Raw genomic sequence first — 17500 nt, 5'->3', positions numbered from 1 at the left:
GGCCTCTGAGTGGACTAGAAGCTCAATCTAGGTGTCATTAGAAAGCTGAGATTTGCGATGATATATAACACTGTATCATCCATAGTCGAAAACATATTTTTCTGGTGATTTGTTTTGCATGCTTTTCCTTCTGGATGGCAACATAATAAACTGTACAGTCAGATTCCTGAGAATGAGAGCTTTCATTTGTTATGTGACTTGCCTATTTAGGTGCTATGTGAAGGACTTTTATTTTGATATAAATATTTCTACCCCATTACCTCTAGGGGGCGCTAATTTCAGACGTGAATGTTTTGAGGCCTTATTTTGTTATTTTAAGTAACATAAATGCAGAAGTGCATTTACCCGCCAGCGGGTCCATAGAATTTTAAGTAATAAGCGATTTTTTTAGAAATAACAATATTTATTTCAAGCACCGTTCAACACATTTTCACTGCCATTAAACGTCACTTTAAAACACTTTTTTCAGGACATAAATTCACATGCACGCTGTTCTTTTACAACTTTCATACAATTATAACACAACTCCTAAGTGTAAAAAAATCAGCAGGTTTGCAGGATATCAGTGAAGTTCAGACTGTCAGAGCAGACAGTAAGAAAGGAAGCTTTACCTTTGAATTTTCCTAATGCTGCATTAGTGGAATAAAAGCAGAAGCATCAGTCATTGAAACCCAAACCATGTCAGATCACACAGAGACTGAGAGCCGAAATGGAGATCCATAAACAAGAGGCCAGTGACTCAGTTTCCATGAGCTGATGAGGAATCAAACAGGGAGACATGCAACTACAAACTACTGATGAGCAAAGGTTCTCACCCTAAAGAGCCTTTCATATGAATGAATCTCATTAAAGCATGTTTTCACATTTTATCCAAAAATAAAAAAAACAAGAAATCATATTTAGCATCAAGAAAGTGTAGGACTAGAGGTCGACCAATAGTGGATTTTGCCGATACTGATAACTAAGGTGGTGGGAAAGGCCAATAACCGATTAATAGGCCAAAAGTCACATGGGGTAACCTCCTCGTGGTCGCTATAATGTGGTTCTCGCTCTCGGTGGGTCATGTGGTGAGTTGTGTGTGGATGCTGCGGAGAATAGCGTGAAGCCTCCACACGCACTACGTCTCCGCAGTAACACGCTCAACAAGCCACGTGATAAGATGCGCGGATTGACGGTCTCAGACGCGGAGGCAACTGAGATTCGTCCTCCACCACCTGGATTGATGAGGACTTACAGCGCATTGGGAATTGGGCATTCCAAATTGGGGAGAAAACTAAAAAAATTATGCACATTTTAAAGTTTAATCCACAATAAACACGTAATTTCAATAATCTCAATAATAACCAGAAAAAAATAAGATTTGGTGCATAACGCAGGACTTTTAAGTATAAACAAGCCTGAAACACACTGGGGACTCTTATTTTGAAATGTCAAAATTATTAATAAACTATCGGCAACTATTGACATAGATTTTTGCCGATAACCGATAGTTCTAAAAAGCAACTATCGCCACGATTAATCGGTAAATTTACTGTAATGCAAAGTTTTACTTTTAAATTTGTTTGCACAGAAATTCTTATTATTCTCAATAGTGATTGTCATTAGATTCTTATTACTGTCATATATTCATTTCTCATTCTGTATTTCAGTCAGTGTGGCACATAATTTATTTACAAAGTAATTACTGTAATCTAATTACTTTAGAAGTACAAAAAGTAATCAGATTACAGTTAATGACTTACAATGAAGTACATTTTAATAACTTTACTTGGCTTACACCTATTTCTAAAATAATATTAAATATGTCAAATTCATTTAAAACATGTATTTCGGAGTAGCCCGACCGCCCGGACGCGGAGAACGGCCATCGTCCGCAAGGCGAGGAGGGACTGGACTCCTCGACCACCTGGAGCGATGGAGCCGCTGCTAGGGGCGAAGGAGTGCCCTGCCGGCTGCCAGAAAACGTGGAGGGGTCGAGGGAAGACCGTCGTCCGCGAGGGGAGGAGGGAATCGACTCCCCGAACGCCTGGAGTGGTAGGGCCGCTGCCAGGGGCGGAGAAGTGTCCCCACGGGGGTCGGAGGTTTGTCCGCTCGGGGAGGAGCAGCTGTCGTCCACCTGAGAGGGTGGAGGAGTGATCAAGGACCACGCGTCGGTGCATCAGAGAACGGTGAGTGAGTTTCTTTTTCTCTCTCTCCTCTCTCTCTCTCGCTGTCACTCCGTGTTGGCCTTTCCCTTGCCTGTTTTTTTTGTTGTTGTTGTTTTTCCCCTCCTGTCTCCTCCCAGGTCGAAGAAGGCGGGGATGACCCACCGGCAGGCGGGGCGCAAGGGGATGTACGTCATGCCGGGGGCTCCCCGGCCTGAGGCAACGCAGGGAGGAGTGTAGCGCGGAGGAGGGCGTGTTGGACACACGCCCGGAATGAGGCGAGCGAGGGATAAAGGCGACCAGAGATGGCAGTTCGTGAGAGAGAACTTTTTTTTTTATTATTATTGTGTATTTCTATATATACTTATATTTTATATTTGCTTTTTATATTTATTATTATCTCTGAACGCACTGCTGTTTTTGTTCATACCCGTCTTTCTTGTAGAACTCCAGCATCATGTTGTCGGTGGCGACACTGAGAGGTCGTCTGCTCTGGTCCTGCTGCCTGCGATCTGATTGGTCCATGTCGGGTGAGGGCATGGAGCTATAATTGGCATTGTGATTGGTGTGGACGGGGCTGCCATAGTTACCCGTTACAATAAACTCAATCTCTGTGACAGGAAGATACATGAAAAATACGTTAATCGCAGCATCTCAACACAACACTGAATTGATGCTAAACATCTCTATGGAGCATCTCATTGGTCCATCTGTATGTCTCACCTCCAGGGAAGAACCAATCAGCATGCTGGATAATTGGCTCAATGATTCCTACTATCTGCAGTGAGACCGTTGTCATCATCTCTGTAATATTCCTGAGGAAAACATTAAGATGGATGAGTAATAAACATATAATTTAGCCTTTTAATGATGATGAAGGTCAGAAAAGTCTCAGAGGTGAATTAACTGAACAGTTTAGCCAATGAGATTTGCATTCTGCACAGATTTTTGGGCGTGTTTGCATTGTGAAGTGAATTACACATGCAAATATGCAAATAAACACACAAATAAACACTATCTCCCAGCACAATTCATTCTTAAGGTCGATTTATACTTCTGTGTCAAACCTACGCCACAGCCTGACAAGCACCTCTCCAAAAATATAAGTATGCGCTGCGTCTACACAGACCTCGACAGCTGTGATTGGTCCACTTTGTAACCAGAGACCGTGCCCCAGGATGATAAAACGGATATCTGAGGTAGCGTTGCATTTTCTTCAATATTATTTGAAGCATCTACGCATCATATCACATTGCATTTAAGCTCATTTTAATAGGGAGCATATGCTATTTTTAAATTCTGTTTATGTTTCAGAAAGTTACAAGCAGAAATGCTTCAAAAGGTCAAAAGTTTACAACTTATACAATCTGTGCTTTCACAGCTTTTAGACAATGTATATTTGGTCTGTGAGTGAAACAATATGCTTGTTGTATTCAACCGATCTGAACGATGTTTTGACCATATGTTTGATAGTACGATGTACAGTAAATATTCATATTTCATAAGTTATGAAAATGGAAAATTTCTAGTTTGTCAGTACATTAACCTCCTACACCCTGAAGGCCATTCAGTGGCAAACCCTAATTAACTCGACAAAATAAATAAATAAATAAATAAATAGGAGGGTCAAGAGTTTGGTATCATTTTAAAGAAAACTTGTAAAAAAAATTTAATGATATAATGTAGATTATGATAAATTCTGAGACTCTCAGCCTAAGAAACTGCTCAAAAATCACAAATACATTGAGCCAAAAATGTACTTTTTTATATATCTCTGGGTGTAAATGAGGTGGCTCTGAAAAACTTTTGTTTTGTTCCCAGTCGTGTCACTTGTAGCTGATTTTGTGTTGATACGACAAAGCAATCAAAAGTTATAGCATTACAAAAATAAATATCCTAGTGTACAAAAAGGTCTCCATGTGTCCAAAAGCCTCACCAAACAAATAAAACTATAATAATTGTTCATATGAACTAATAACAAATCAACAATGACTTAAAAGTTTTCATAGCATGCAGATATGATTTTAGAAATAAGATTTCACAGAATGAGTTTAATTCTGTGCCATTTGAGTCATCATTGAATATGTGTCATGCACTTGGCGCCATCTCCTGGTGGCCATATGTTATTACAGTGGTTGAACTGACATGATTCCCTGCCCAAATATGGAGGACTTTCACCACTGGTTGGAGCAATCTGAACCCAATCCGATTGGTTTAGCGTTCCACGATGCTACAGCATTTTCGATAACGTCATCTGATCTAGGAAAGTTAACGTGTTTATAGTCAAAGCACTTGTTCAGTTTTGGTCTTAATGCCTACATGCATTGGAAAGTAGAGCTTCTAAGATTTCAAATGATACACATTTTGTGTTGGCCAAGAATGTAGTTATTAATATTTTGATAATTAGTTTTTCTCGCAGGTCCATCCGAGCTTAAAGGGTTAATAGAAACCACTTTGAACTATGAAGAAAATAGATTTGGAACAGTTCGGAGATTTTCAGTTTTAGACACTACTGAGAAAACTACCCAAATAATAGTTGTCCAAAGTTTTCTTTTTTGACATAATATATCTTAGAAAGCAAATAAGCACAGTCTGTGTATGTGCGCTCTGGCTCTGCTCACTCACGTGGGATAGTACCACTTTCCATCCACACTCTCTAGACATCCAGTGATGACGATCTATCACATCTATGACCCGAAGGATCATGTTTCAGTGAATCGATCCCAGAGAAACTGTCGCTATAAAGATGCCACTACATGACACTCTTTGAGGAATATTTCAGGATCTACTCATTGTATTACATCGAGTGTGGGCTTGTTTGATTCAGAGTCCTCTACTGTAAGTTTCGATACCTCATTTTCTATATCACGCTTATTTTTCATGAAGTAATAAACCAAAATGTGACCAAAATTCATTTTTTATCCGTTTACTATACATGTGGATTTCACACACTAATACTCACTGTAGTTTGGTCTCTGCTTGTTGTATTCTACTCATCCAGACCTTTCCAAAGATATATAACACATGGCTGTGTGATCTTTATGATCTTTTTACTGGTTCTAAATATGATTGTTGCGATCGCAAATTTGCAAATTATGAAAATGGAACAGTTCTAATTTATCAGCCAATTTAAAAGCAGTATTTGAGAATTGGTCAGATCAGCTATATTCACTGTAAAGATAAGAGTCTAAGCTTTAAAATGACACATATTTTGTGCAGATCATGCAACTGGTTATTACATAATTCCATAATATTTTCTTTTTTTTCCCCCGTGTTCAGCGCCCCCCTGTGGCTTGGCACTTGTTAAAAGGTCATATTTCCTATGAAACGACACCTAGTTTGCGTTGGTCATTTGAGTAGTTAATTAATAGTTCATTAATTTGATCTTTTTCAGTGCGGAATGTCAAAGTATGCCATAATATTTATTTATTTATTTATATTAAGCGACTCAAGAGCAAGCATACAGTATATGCAAGATTTAATTTCTCTCTTCATGGCAGGCAACATGTAAAATAAACAATATGAACATAAATCTCAACATGTTCACATTTTTTGATGAACTTGTTTTTAATGCTTCAAATTAATTTAATAAATTCTTTTGACTTAATAAAAACTTATTAAATGTATTTCAAAAATGAAGACATTTTCCCTCAACACACAAGCATTTTTAGCTGTGTATTTGCAGAACAACTCAGACACACCAATGCAGAACTATAAATTCAAACCACTGTGTAAAGGCTACGGCGTAATTTTAATGCAGAAGTATAAATCGACCTTTAGTGAGTTCCCCGTCAGTGTGTTGTCACTCACCCCTCAGTGTGCGCCCACAGCAGGTTTGGCCCCAGGACTATCGCAATGTTTCCTGGTGTCATTTTATTGTAGTCCTGATACTCGTTCAGCTTGGCAAGAAATCTGATTAAATACCTGGTGGAACAAATGAAATATAAATATAAAAACAATATAATTTTAAGTCATCAGATGCAATACACCTCTTTCAACAGTCCACTAATACAACACAAAACAGTTCCTAAAATTCTTAAAAATCATTAAGACCAGCTTTTACAAACCAGCATCCACAACACAACATGCTGGTGAGCAGATATGCAGGTCTTTCCAGTAGTCACTGTGGGATTATGGGATATTTGTTTATACTCACTTGAAGTTGTTGCTGTTTGCTGTGGGCAGTTGCTCACAGACTGTTAATAACGCTTGCAAACGCTTGTCTTGATCTGCAATACTACAGTAAACAAACTCATAACTACAATGGCACACGAACCATAAAAACAAACCATCTGTGAATCTATTAACAGCTGTACAATTGTTCTTTAGCAATGTCAGATTCACTCACTTTGATGCTTGAATCCACTCTTCATACAGGTCAAAGGTCAGCAGAGGTTCGGGCAGCTCACGCAGGTATGATTTTAGAGCACCTGCCCAACAAAAACAAAAACACATGCACTGAGTTCACATCAGGTGCAATCGTGTGATAGTAAAAAAACAAATGGTCAGAGGTAAATCTCACCTGCGACGGCGTGAGGATCTGCAGAATATTCCTGATAATCCAATACTCCACAATCTAATGACGCTTTCAACTTCTTCAGTTTCGATGCAGATGGTGCAATTCTAAACAAACCCTGATACACACACGAACATATACATTTATATTGTTATAATCAGGGGCGGACTGGGAAGAGAAATCGACCCTGGATTTTACATAGAAACCGGCCCAAAAGTTGTTGAGTTGTGGTTAGGGGTTCTCCCTGTCCTTTTCTGCATATCGCGGCGCAGTTTTACGGCCCGTTCGGCATAACACGGCAGCCCGTTTCAGCTTATCGCCACCTGTTTGGCCCCGTTTCATGGCTGGCCCACTGGGAAAAGTCCCGGTTCTCCCTATGGCCAGTCCGCCCCTGGTTATAATATTAGTAAATTTTTCGCTAAATAACACGTTTTTCAGGATTATTTTCCACCCACTCTCTAAAACTTCACTGTTTTGTTGCTGTGCCTTTGAGACATCTAAATATAAATTAGTGATAGAGCTCTGTTATGATTGGCAAATCAATGCCACATAGACTTTTAAACGTTTAATGTTACTTGAATTGATGCTATTTTAGAGCATTTCCATCTTTATACTGTGGAAGGCTTTATTTGGAAAATGTTTTTTTGCATTTTTTGGGCTGCCGCAATCAATTTTTCACACTCAAATTTAAAAGCTCACCAGTCACACATACGGTGGACTAATTGCAAAAAATTGGTCTAATTAAAAAAAAACAAAAAAACAATTGTTTTGTTTTCCAAAATTTGTAAGCATGTAATTGTGTTTCTGTTCACTCAGCCTCACTTTGAAAAGTCTCATTTTATTCCACTAGATGGCAGAAAGCACTAGAAATTTTTTTTTCTCTATCATATTCCATCACAATATACAGATCTGAAATGTAGGTGGCGCTCTAACACATTTTATCCCTCACAGATGTGCTCGTCCATAGACATTCAGTCTAATTTTCAGTTCAAGCACCACCCTCATTATTTCATTGAATATCTCGGCCTCTGAGTGGACTAGAAGCTCAATCTAGGTGTCATTAGAAAGCAGAGATCCTCCCCTTTGCAATGATATATAACATTTTATTATCAATAGTCGAAAACATATTTTCTGATGATTTGTTTTGCATGCTTTTCCTGCTGGATGGCACATTTTGTTCTGGACATCTAAGATAACATTAGATTATACACCCAAGCAAGCTTACAGACAAATAAAAAATATAGAAACTTCCTAAGATAAAAGCAGATATAAAGTTTTTGGCTATTTTGGCTAACAGCAGCAGTGATCGGAGCATAAAAGTGAAGCTTGTATTTGATGACTTCATATTTCACTTTGTGATTCTTTTGAAAATCTTTCAAACTGTGGTATTAGGGCAACTACATAAACTGTACAGTCACATTCCAGAATGAGAGCTTTCATTTGATATATGACATGTCCATTTAGGTGCTATGTGAAAGAATTAAAAAAAAATTATATAAATATTTCTACCCCATTACCTCTAGAGGGCGCTAATTTCCAATGCAAACGTTTTGAGGCCTTATTTTGTTATTTTAAGTAACATAAATGCAGAAGTAATGGATATTTCTGAATAATTCAGATTCTAAGCTTTCAAAAGATACCTCATATGCCTGATTTATGTATACAGAGACTTTAACGTTTTAAGCGTAAACTTTTATCGCAATATAGCGCTCCATAGAGTTTAAGGGCTTAATAAAGCATTATTGTTACATATTGTTTTGTTTTCTTCCATAAAAAGGAACGAAATGCATTTTGAGAGGACAAGAGGTATATACAGAATCAAATTTCAGCACTTTAAAAATCTGAGATTAAATTGCGATTAACTATAAAAAAAATCATGCAATTAATCGCGATTAAATATATTTAATTGACTGACAGCACTAGTCTAAAGCAAACGTAAACAGCGGGACAAAAAAAGCAGATTTGTATCAAAATATCGGAGTTGTTTGTTCTTTATTACAGGCTGTTTATTTGTCGTGAATAATTACTTGAGAACTTGAAACAATGTTTACTCAATGTTTACGTATTTTGTTGTGGTATCACATATTGGTAGTGAGAATCATCAAATTGTTTCACTTGAAGCAATATACCAAAATTAATCGGAACTGAATCAAATCGAGAGATTATGAATCGGAATCGAATTAGGACATTTGTATTGATACCCATCCCTAGTCAAAGGGCTGAATTCTAAATAGGCCATTTTTGCAGTTTAGTTTCAATACAAGTTCTATTAGGATAATGGGAGGAAGTTTTGCTTTTTTTTTTTTTTTATCCCCTAAATTTGGAATGCCCAATTCCCACTACTTAGTAGGTCCTCGTGGTGGCGCGGTTACTCACCTCAATCCGGGTGGTGGAGGACAAGTCTCAGTTGCCTCCGCTTCTGAGACCGTCAATCCGTGCATCTTATCACGTGACTCGTTGTGCATGACACCACGGAGACTCACAGCATGTGGAGGCTCATGCTACTCTCCACGATCCACGCACAACTCACCACACGCCCCATTGAGAGCGAGAACCACTAATCACGACCACGAGGAGGTTACCCCAGGTGACTCTACCCTCCCTAGCAACCGGGCCAATTTGGTTGCTTAGGAGACCTGGCTGGAGTCACTCAGCACGCCCTGGATTCAAACGCACGACTCCAGGGGTGACAGTCAACGTCAATACTCGCTGAGATACCCAGACCCTCCCGTTTAACCCTTTTAAACATTTCTGAATTTACAGAGCTGCTCTCGTCACACCTGTCATGAGGAATTGAGGTAGAGGAAGAGTTTAAACAGTATAGTATCAATGTCAGTGTTTTGACCTCCTCCTGTAGGCCGCAGTCCAGCAGCATCGTCACACACGCCTCGATAGGGAACGCGATTTCTCTGCCACTCAAAGTCAGATGTTCTTCTAAAGGTTTCCCGTAGCACGGCTTCTCCACCCACGACTCTGAAACCAAAATATGGACAGGAAATATAAAAACCAAGCTGTGAAAACATTTACTATTACAGGCATTCTCGAAAAACATTAAAAAACAGCACTAGAGAGGACCATGGTAATATACCATGGAATTTTTGGGATAGGTTTAATAGCTATATCATGTTTATTTGGACATGTACCATGATATGAGTACTCTGAGAAGTCCCTTGGAGTGCTATGTAAATACTGTACATATGGTAATCATTCAGTATCATGATACAATAATAATAATCTGGCCATAACGCTGGTTAATCCTTCTTTTTAACACACAACAATCATGTTAACATGTATATTGTTTATGTCTTGTGGCTATACTTTTGAAACAGTGTGTATTGTAATGTTTACGTATCGGCCCCATTCACTTCCACTGTAAGTGTCTCTCTGTAACACAGTTTTTTTTTATTTATTCTAATTCGGTTCTGATTCAGTCCATTCTTGATTCTCACCCTGTTGAGCTTTGATCTGAGGGAGAATGTTCTGGAGCAAGTCTAAAGACTTCCTGTGGTACTCTGCCTGGACTTCTATCAACTAAAAACAGAGAAAAGACAGAGAGAGAGAGATTATTAATTGGGCCATACTGTCAGAGGGCAGAACTCTAAATAAGAGGTTTGTTACAGTAACACACTCACCATTTGGAAGTAGTTTGCATAGTCAATTTCTTTGGCCATGAAACTGTACATGTCTGCTGACAGCTGATCCTGAAACAAAAACATCAAAATCATCATTAAAAATGCACAAAAAGTTTGCACTTCAGAGAAAGAGAGAGGATGATGAACACAAGAGAAATAAGCCCCACCCACCCTACAGATCTCCATGCGATTGGCTGCCTCCTCCATCTCCTCCCTGAGGGCGTCGGCTTTGGCCCCGGTTGCCGTTTCCTTATTGGACAGAGTTGAAGATCTCGATGACTGCTGCCACCTACAGTTTGAGAAGAGAAAATGCTGTATTATTAACCCTTAAAGATGAAGTATTAACTTTTCCAGTGTTAAAATTACTTTCTTCTATCTCAGCTATGCAGTGATAACTATAAGTTTGCAATTCAGAGGTTAATTTTCTCAAAAACTGTAAACACTGTGCCTTTGTGGGGCTATAAAAATTACTGTGTTTGTTTTGAGTGACCAGTTTAGACCCGCCCTAACAACGTTACTCAACCAATGCCGTGAGTTGGGGGTGGGGCTATCAGTTTTTTTGTTTAACCCTCCTATTGCGTTTGGGTCATTTTTGTCCCGGGAGAGGTAGATAATAATTTTTAAATACCACATAGTTTTTAGTACGGGAACCAAACTTTTTTTCTTTGTCAAGACTATCAAAATACACATAACAGATTTTTTTCAGATTTTTTAAATAAAATAGTTTAAGAGATATAACCATTTGAAGACCCATTCGCGGGTCAGTTTTGACCCGGGCATCAATTGTGGCTTTACACATGATATTATGCATATTTTTTGTACATCTATGAATTTGATTTTTACTTATAAACACTTCACTTACATTTTGCCCCTTTCCTATACTCTCTCACTGGGACTGCACACACACACACACATACACACACACACACACACATACAGTCACATACATACATACACACACACACACACATATACAGTCACACACACACACACACACACACACACACAATATATAAATCAATCACTAAAATAACAGCACCACTTTTAGGAACGAATCACATTTATAATATGTATGTGTGTACCCAAATGTGATACTGATAATTTGCCACCACTGCGGCAAAAAATCGACAAGGAATAGTAATAATTTGCATGAATATGGAACTCATTTGTCTTGTAATAAACAAAGAAATAGATATTCTGTGATAGCAAACATATATAGATATGAAATAATCAACATGATCACACGGGAAGTCGGCATGCTGTTTCCAAAAGTTTTGGTACCCTAGGACAACAATTATTTTCCCTGGTGGCACGACTGGTAGCGTGTTGCATCAGTTGCATGGGAGACCACAGTTCAATCCCCAATCAAACAAGGAAGTAATCACATTTGTATAAACAATCACGAGTGTGATAAGGAGGTTGCATTTTTATCTCTAACATTGCATTTAGTCTCTACTATTGGTTAGGGTTAGATTTGAGTTTTGGTTGGGGAGTAGATTAAATAAAATTAGCATTTCTCTTCACTGTTTTACACCCTGTTCAGCTGAAAACAATTATTTTAACAACTGGCTTCTGGCGGCCTCTCCTGGATATAAATGGATATCACACTTGTTTATATGCTCTAAAACACTTACCGCTTTAGCCTCTGGGGGCAGTGTTTTCAAATTCGGTCAACGTATACCGATTTCGGCTAGAGAAAAATCGGCACACACTTGCCGAATGTTATGTGAGATGAGGCTGAAATAATTATAAAAATATTATTTATAAAATGTATTGTAACGCTATTACATATCTCGGGTCACTAAAGACCCTATACACGTTTGGTAATTAAACAATTAGAGAAAAATATTTTTATGCAATTTTGGCATTGTTTTGCTGTTGAATGATTCATAAGAGAAAGGTTTAGGAATACCAAGGAGGTGTGGTCATACAGGATCTCCAAAAAATGGATGAGGTAAAAGATGTGAAATTAGGTCCTGGGTCACTAAAGACCCGAGGTATGCATTGAAGTGTTAACACCATTTTTATCGACGTTTTTAATAAAGTGAAACGTGACGAAAATCGACTTGTGAGCAGTGCTGGGTAGATTACTTCTGAATTGTAATCTGGTATTGATTACAAACCTCTTGGATTACATTTTAAGGTAATATCATCTGATTGCTTTTGGATTGTGGATTACCGCTCCATCTTCACTGTAATTATGGCTGGTGTCTAGTTTCAGGTCTTTATGCGCAGTTTACTGCCTTTGCCTGATTAATATGTAATCATGTAATCCATAAAATGTAACTGTAATCTGATTCTGACTATTTTAAAATGTAATTCAATCTAATTACAAGTACTAGATTTTTGTAATCGGATTACATAATCCAGATTACATGTAATCTGTTACTACCCAGACATTTTCAGCAGTCCTCGCTAGATAAAAAGACCCATAAATCGTCCAAATCATGTTTTGCTTTAAATGTACTGACATTAACAGGTTTGTGTGAGGTTTAGGTTTAGGGTTAATGTGTGTGTTTCTCACCGTGTTCGAGCAGAGTCCATGTCCAGCACCAGTTTGGCTAAATGTTTTCTTTGTTTTTGAATGTTGGGAATTTCGACCTATGAGGACACAATATAAAATGACAGAAGTAAACAAAGTTTTCAGGATTACAAGTTTTGAGCTAGTTTATCTACACGTTTCGCTCACTCACCTCAGCGAGAGTGTAGAGTGGTTCGATGACATCCCGCTCGATTTGGAGTTCAAATAGCTGAAGTTCTTGTGCGAGTCTGTCCTGCGTCTCTCCACAAATCTTCAGCATCTTCCTACAAGAGATGTGTCAATGCTCTGTCAAAGGTCATAACCTAAACTGTGTCACATGATCAATGTCTGATTCAAACGAGACGTGAACATGGGCGTGTGATTAAATAAGTTCTTACCCCAGCAGTGAATCGTCACCCAGAACAGCAGCGCCCTCCACCAAACACTGAGCTAGTGATGTCAGAGGAAGCTTCTTCTGCTCGCAAATACACATATATAACAGTAAATACACACACAACACAAAATAACACAACACACATGTTTGCTTGTGCTGGTTTGAACCTTATTTCAATATTTTAACCACTTCTGAACGTTCATGTTTCTGAATACCAATAGGACAGTTCTGGTACAGATGTCCTGATTCTATTCGATTTACAAGCTTTAGATTAAATTTGATTCTGATTTGATTCTGATTCATTTCAGTCTAGGTATATGGCTTTTTCTGCCCTAAAACTGATCGGCCTAGAGACTTGAAACTTTGGGGAATGGTAGTACTCAAAATTGCGTGCCTCTGCCTCTTGGTGGCGCTATAATAATTAAAAATCTAAAAAATGGCTCTAACTATGGAACCGTTGATCCGATCGACTTGAAATTTTGTATGCAATTTCTTCATCCATGGTGCCATCAAGGTCTATGAGGACAGTCATATATCTTTAAAAACATGTCTGCCATCGACCAATCAACTTTCAGCAGCTATTACATAGGGTTAGAAAAGGCAGATCAGAACGAAACATGGTAGGCCTATTTGTCTCTTTGCCCAAGAAGTCTGTACAAAACGTGAAAAAAAATTAGCCACCGGGAGGCGCTATCGTGTTTTTCATGTGTATAAATCGTTGTATATACCACTGTGTTTCACTCAGACACACGTTATTCATACCATATGAAAGATTTCCTCATTCTGAACAACTTTGCCTCAAGAAGCATTGGTGTGAATCAAATCGTTCGTTAAATATTTTAGATTATTTAAAAAACTACTTTTTTTTAACTAGTCCTAGACCGTTCACACGAACGGAACAAACCAGTGCAGAAACTTTCGATTCATCATCGCAACGGTATGCAAAAATGTACAAAGTGGGCACGGCCACTTTTACTTAAATGGTATTAACTTTTCAATGGAATGAGATATTGTCACCAAATCTGGAACACTTTTGTACGGGGTCCATCTGAGGACATGCTATAACAGTCAGGAACATAAAAAATGCCACATCTCTGTGCTACCTAACCTGATTTTTCTGAAAATTAAGACACTTTATCATTGCTGCAGGTGCTAACAATAAAGCCTTGGATCTCAGAAGGCACAAAAGATCTTTTGTGCAAAAGGAAAATAGCTTTTCAGCTGGGAAACCTAAACAAAGTGAGAGAAATCAGAAAGATTGTGAGAGCAGAAATGAATAAAGATAGGTTAAAATATAAAGACAAGATTGAAGATCAGTTGGCAGGAAGGATAACACTTCTACTAAGGAGAGTAAATCAGATGGTTTTAATTCGGATAAGAATCTTGCTTGTGCATGACACCGCAGAGACTCACAGCATGTGGAGGCTCATGCTACTCTCCGCGATCCATGCACAACTTACCACACGCCCCATTGAGAGCGAGAACCACTAATCACGACCACGAGGAGGTTACCCCATGTGACTCTACCCTCCCTAGCAACCGGGCCAATTTGGTTGCTTAGCAGACCTGGCTGGAGTCACTCAGCACACCCTGGATTCAAACTCGTGATTCCAGGGTGTGGTAGTCAGCGTCAATACTCGCTGAGCTACCCAGGCCCCGATTTGACACTCTTAAATAGATTAACTATCTTGTAAAGGTGGCAGGAAAAGTAATTGGGGTAAATCAAGCCCAGCCCATTGATATCTTTTATAGACAGGTTTTACTTAAGGCACACTCGATTCTCAGTATTCCCGATCATCCATTACAGAAAGAATTCAGGATGATGCCATCTGGTCATCGCTTTAGAGTGCCAGGAGGTAGAACAAATCCAATTAAGGCCTCCTTTGTGTCCGTGGCCATTTGGTTACTGAACTCCTCATGGTCAGATTAAACTAACTTGACCATATGTTGCAATTTTGTGCAATTTGTATTTGTATTGTGTATTATTTATTTTGTATTTTGTAACTGGGTGATTAGATGTGTGATTAGAATGTGAGTCTGCTTTGGCACCTTGCAGCAAAATTAGTTTTCCCTAAGGGGACAACAAACACAAACTAACTAAACTAACTAACTAACTAACGGACTGTCTAAAAACTTTATATCTGTTGCATATGTACTTAAAGGCCCTTAAACACTTGAACCCCGTTAATTGCTGCTTACAGCTATATTCTTATTATTATTATTTTTCTGTCTGGAGTCTATGGCAGCCCATAGAACCGTATATACGAAAATGATTACATTTGACACACTGATAGGGTTGGTCATGAATAGCCCCTATACCAAATTTGGGGTCTCTAGGACCCACTCTGTAGCGCCACCATCAGTTAGAAAATTCACATTTCTTTTGCATGTGTCTTTTGAACCATTTGTACAAGAGATTACTCTCCTCCTGATGATTCAAATGGACCCCTTACATTAAAATTATGAATACAAACTAAACAATGACTCATAACAATTTTCAGACCGAGCTGCACATCATAGTGAATCATGCAGATTTTTGCCTTAGTTGAAAAGTTACGTTAACACAAATTTAAGAGGTCGGCGTAAAACAGGACGCAAAGCTATTTCTCTGCAACGGTTTGTCGTGTCGAAACGAAACTTGGTATGCTTCATCAGGACCATGATCTGAGGGTACATGAAACGTGTGGTGACAGCGCCACCTATAGATCAAGAAATATCAAAAATGGCTATTTTTGCCTGTAACTTATGAACCGTATGTCCTAAAATCATGCGGTTGGAGTCTATGTGATTTTGGTGCTTGTTACTGTAGTTGCTGCTTGCAGCTATATTTTATAATGTTTGTTGTGATAACATATGAAACAAATTCTCTCACAACTAATGCTGTTCATTATACTGGAGACCTTCTAAATTGTTACATTACGAAAAAATGTATTCGACACATTTTTTATTATTCGTTTTTCATCATTTTGGTCACATTTTAGCTTTTTAAAAATGTAAAAATTCCTTGAAACTGCACATATGTTTTATTACATGTATATTATTTACAAGTGTTTACACTGATATGTAGAACAGGTGCTAAAACGGTACTGTCTCTTTAAGAATAGTGGCAGTTCAGCGCCCCAGAAGCGTTTCAGTTGAGTGCATATTAATGAGAGAGGAGTCGAATGGCTTCTTGAACTAATCCACATCCCTGCTATTGGTGATCAGAAGTAAATGTTTATTTTTTGTTGTTTTTTTAACAAATATACTATGGAAGAAGCCACATTTATTTCTCCTGGACGATCTAAAACACCCTAGGCGAATGAAGCCGGCATTTATACTAGATGCGATGTCATTTTAAAATTAGTCTTTGAGGTCACGATGTTTAACGTACTGTTTCATCCAAAGAAGTAATGCCAATAATGCAGGTCTTTCGTGGAACGCAGCTTTTTAGCGTTGCATCACTTTTTTACCTTAATAAACTTGTCACGGAGCCCCTTCTACTTTTGGTGAAAAGTTATCTAATTTTACTTTCGTTTTTTTAAACGCACGCATTTGTTGTGGTCTTTGTGGAGTTTGTGTTGTGAATCATATTTTTAAAAAAGTGTTCTTATGCACAAAATCCAAGAGAAGTAAGTTACCAATTTTTTATGATATTAACCTATGTAACTACTCCTCAGCTGTCACGTGTGATTGTAAATAAAAAGCATCACGTCCAAACCACACACAAGATTAGTTTTAACCAATCATCAACACTCCTTAACCAAGAATTTCAGATATGTTGACGAACAGGAGTAATATCACCAAACGAACACATTGACAGTCACTGCATTTGATCATCATTGTAAGGCGAACTCAAAAAAGCCTGTTCACCCAGTAAGTATACTGTAAATTAGCCTTGACACAGAAAGGTCAGTGGGTCATGACTTACTGAAGGTGACCTGACAGATCTCTTGTCCACGTCCACACCCTGTTGACCCTGAAGACATGTGGTCAGCTTCTTGTGTGTGCTGTGAGACACCTGTTTAACTAGTTCCAGACGCTTCTCCACCTGTAACATACACACATATTTACTTAGCTATCTAAATGGGGACAGACCATAACCTGTGTAATGCTCCAAATATTTTTCTGGTTATTAATTTGATTTTGGTTGCACAATAAACTGCATCTGGAATTTGATTCATTTTGGACACTTGTAGTCTCTATGTCTGTGCCCGTCAAAGTAAGGAAAATCTAAGAAGGTTTTTAACATTCTATAAATCAATTTAAAAACTATCGGCCAATTAATCGGTTACCAGCCTTTTCCACAACCTT

At 38.4% G+C, this 17500-nt stretch overlaps 1 protein-coding gene across 4 annotated transcripts in view; it reads right to left on the bottom strand.

Annotated features, from left to right (window-relative positions):
• Window positions 1-17500, bottom strand: part of arhgap44b (Rho GTPase activating protein 44b) — a 63590-nt gene that overhangs the window by 18524 nt on the left and 27566 nt on the right. For 2 of the 4 annotated variants that reach the window (XM_051667884.1, XM_051667886.1), the window contains exons 3-17: window positions 17118-17237; window positions 13212-13288; window positions 12986-13097; window positions 12817-12893; window positions 10464-10581; window positions 10293-10361; window positions 10110-10191; window positions 9506-9633; window positions 6667-6778; window positions 6493-6574; window positions 6301-6381; window positions 5955-6068; window positions 2868-2959; window positions 2575-2755; window positions 612-629 (exon numbers count right to left, since the gene is read on the bottom strand). In XM_051667884.1, coding sequence (XP_051523844.1) covers window positions 612-629; window positions 2575-2755; window positions 2868-2959; window positions 5955-6068; window positions 6301-6381; window positions 6493-6574; window positions 6667-6778; window positions 9506-9633; window positions 10110-10191; window positions 10293-10361; window positions 10464-10581; window positions 12817-12893; window positions 12986-13097; window positions 13212-13288; window positions 17118-17237 — 1463 coding nt within the window. The remainder of the gene's footprint in view (window positions 1-611; window positions 630-2574; window positions 2756-2867; window positions 2960-5954; window positions 6069-6300; window positions 6382-6492; window positions 6575-6666; window positions 6779-9505; window positions 9634-10109; window positions 10192-10292; window positions 10362-10463; window positions 10582-12816; window positions 12894-12985; window positions 13098-13211; window positions 13289-17117; window positions 17238-17500) is intronic. The other 2 variants (XM_051667885.1, XM_051667887.1) reach the window with 1 other exon arrangement.

This window comes from Myxocyprinus asiaticus, chromosome 32 (genome assembly GCF_019703515.2).
Source record: "Myxocyprinus asiaticus isolate MX2 ecotype Aquarium Trade chromosome 32, UBuf_Myxa_2, whole genome shotgun sequence".
In the NCBI taxonomy this organism is placed as follows: Eukaryota; Metazoa; Chordata; class Actinopteri; order Cypriniformes; family Catostomidae; genus Myxocyprinus; species Myxocyprinus asiaticus.
The sequence above is the reverse complement of the archived record's forward strand: the minus strand, read 5'-3'. Positions and strand labels throughout refer to the sequence as shown.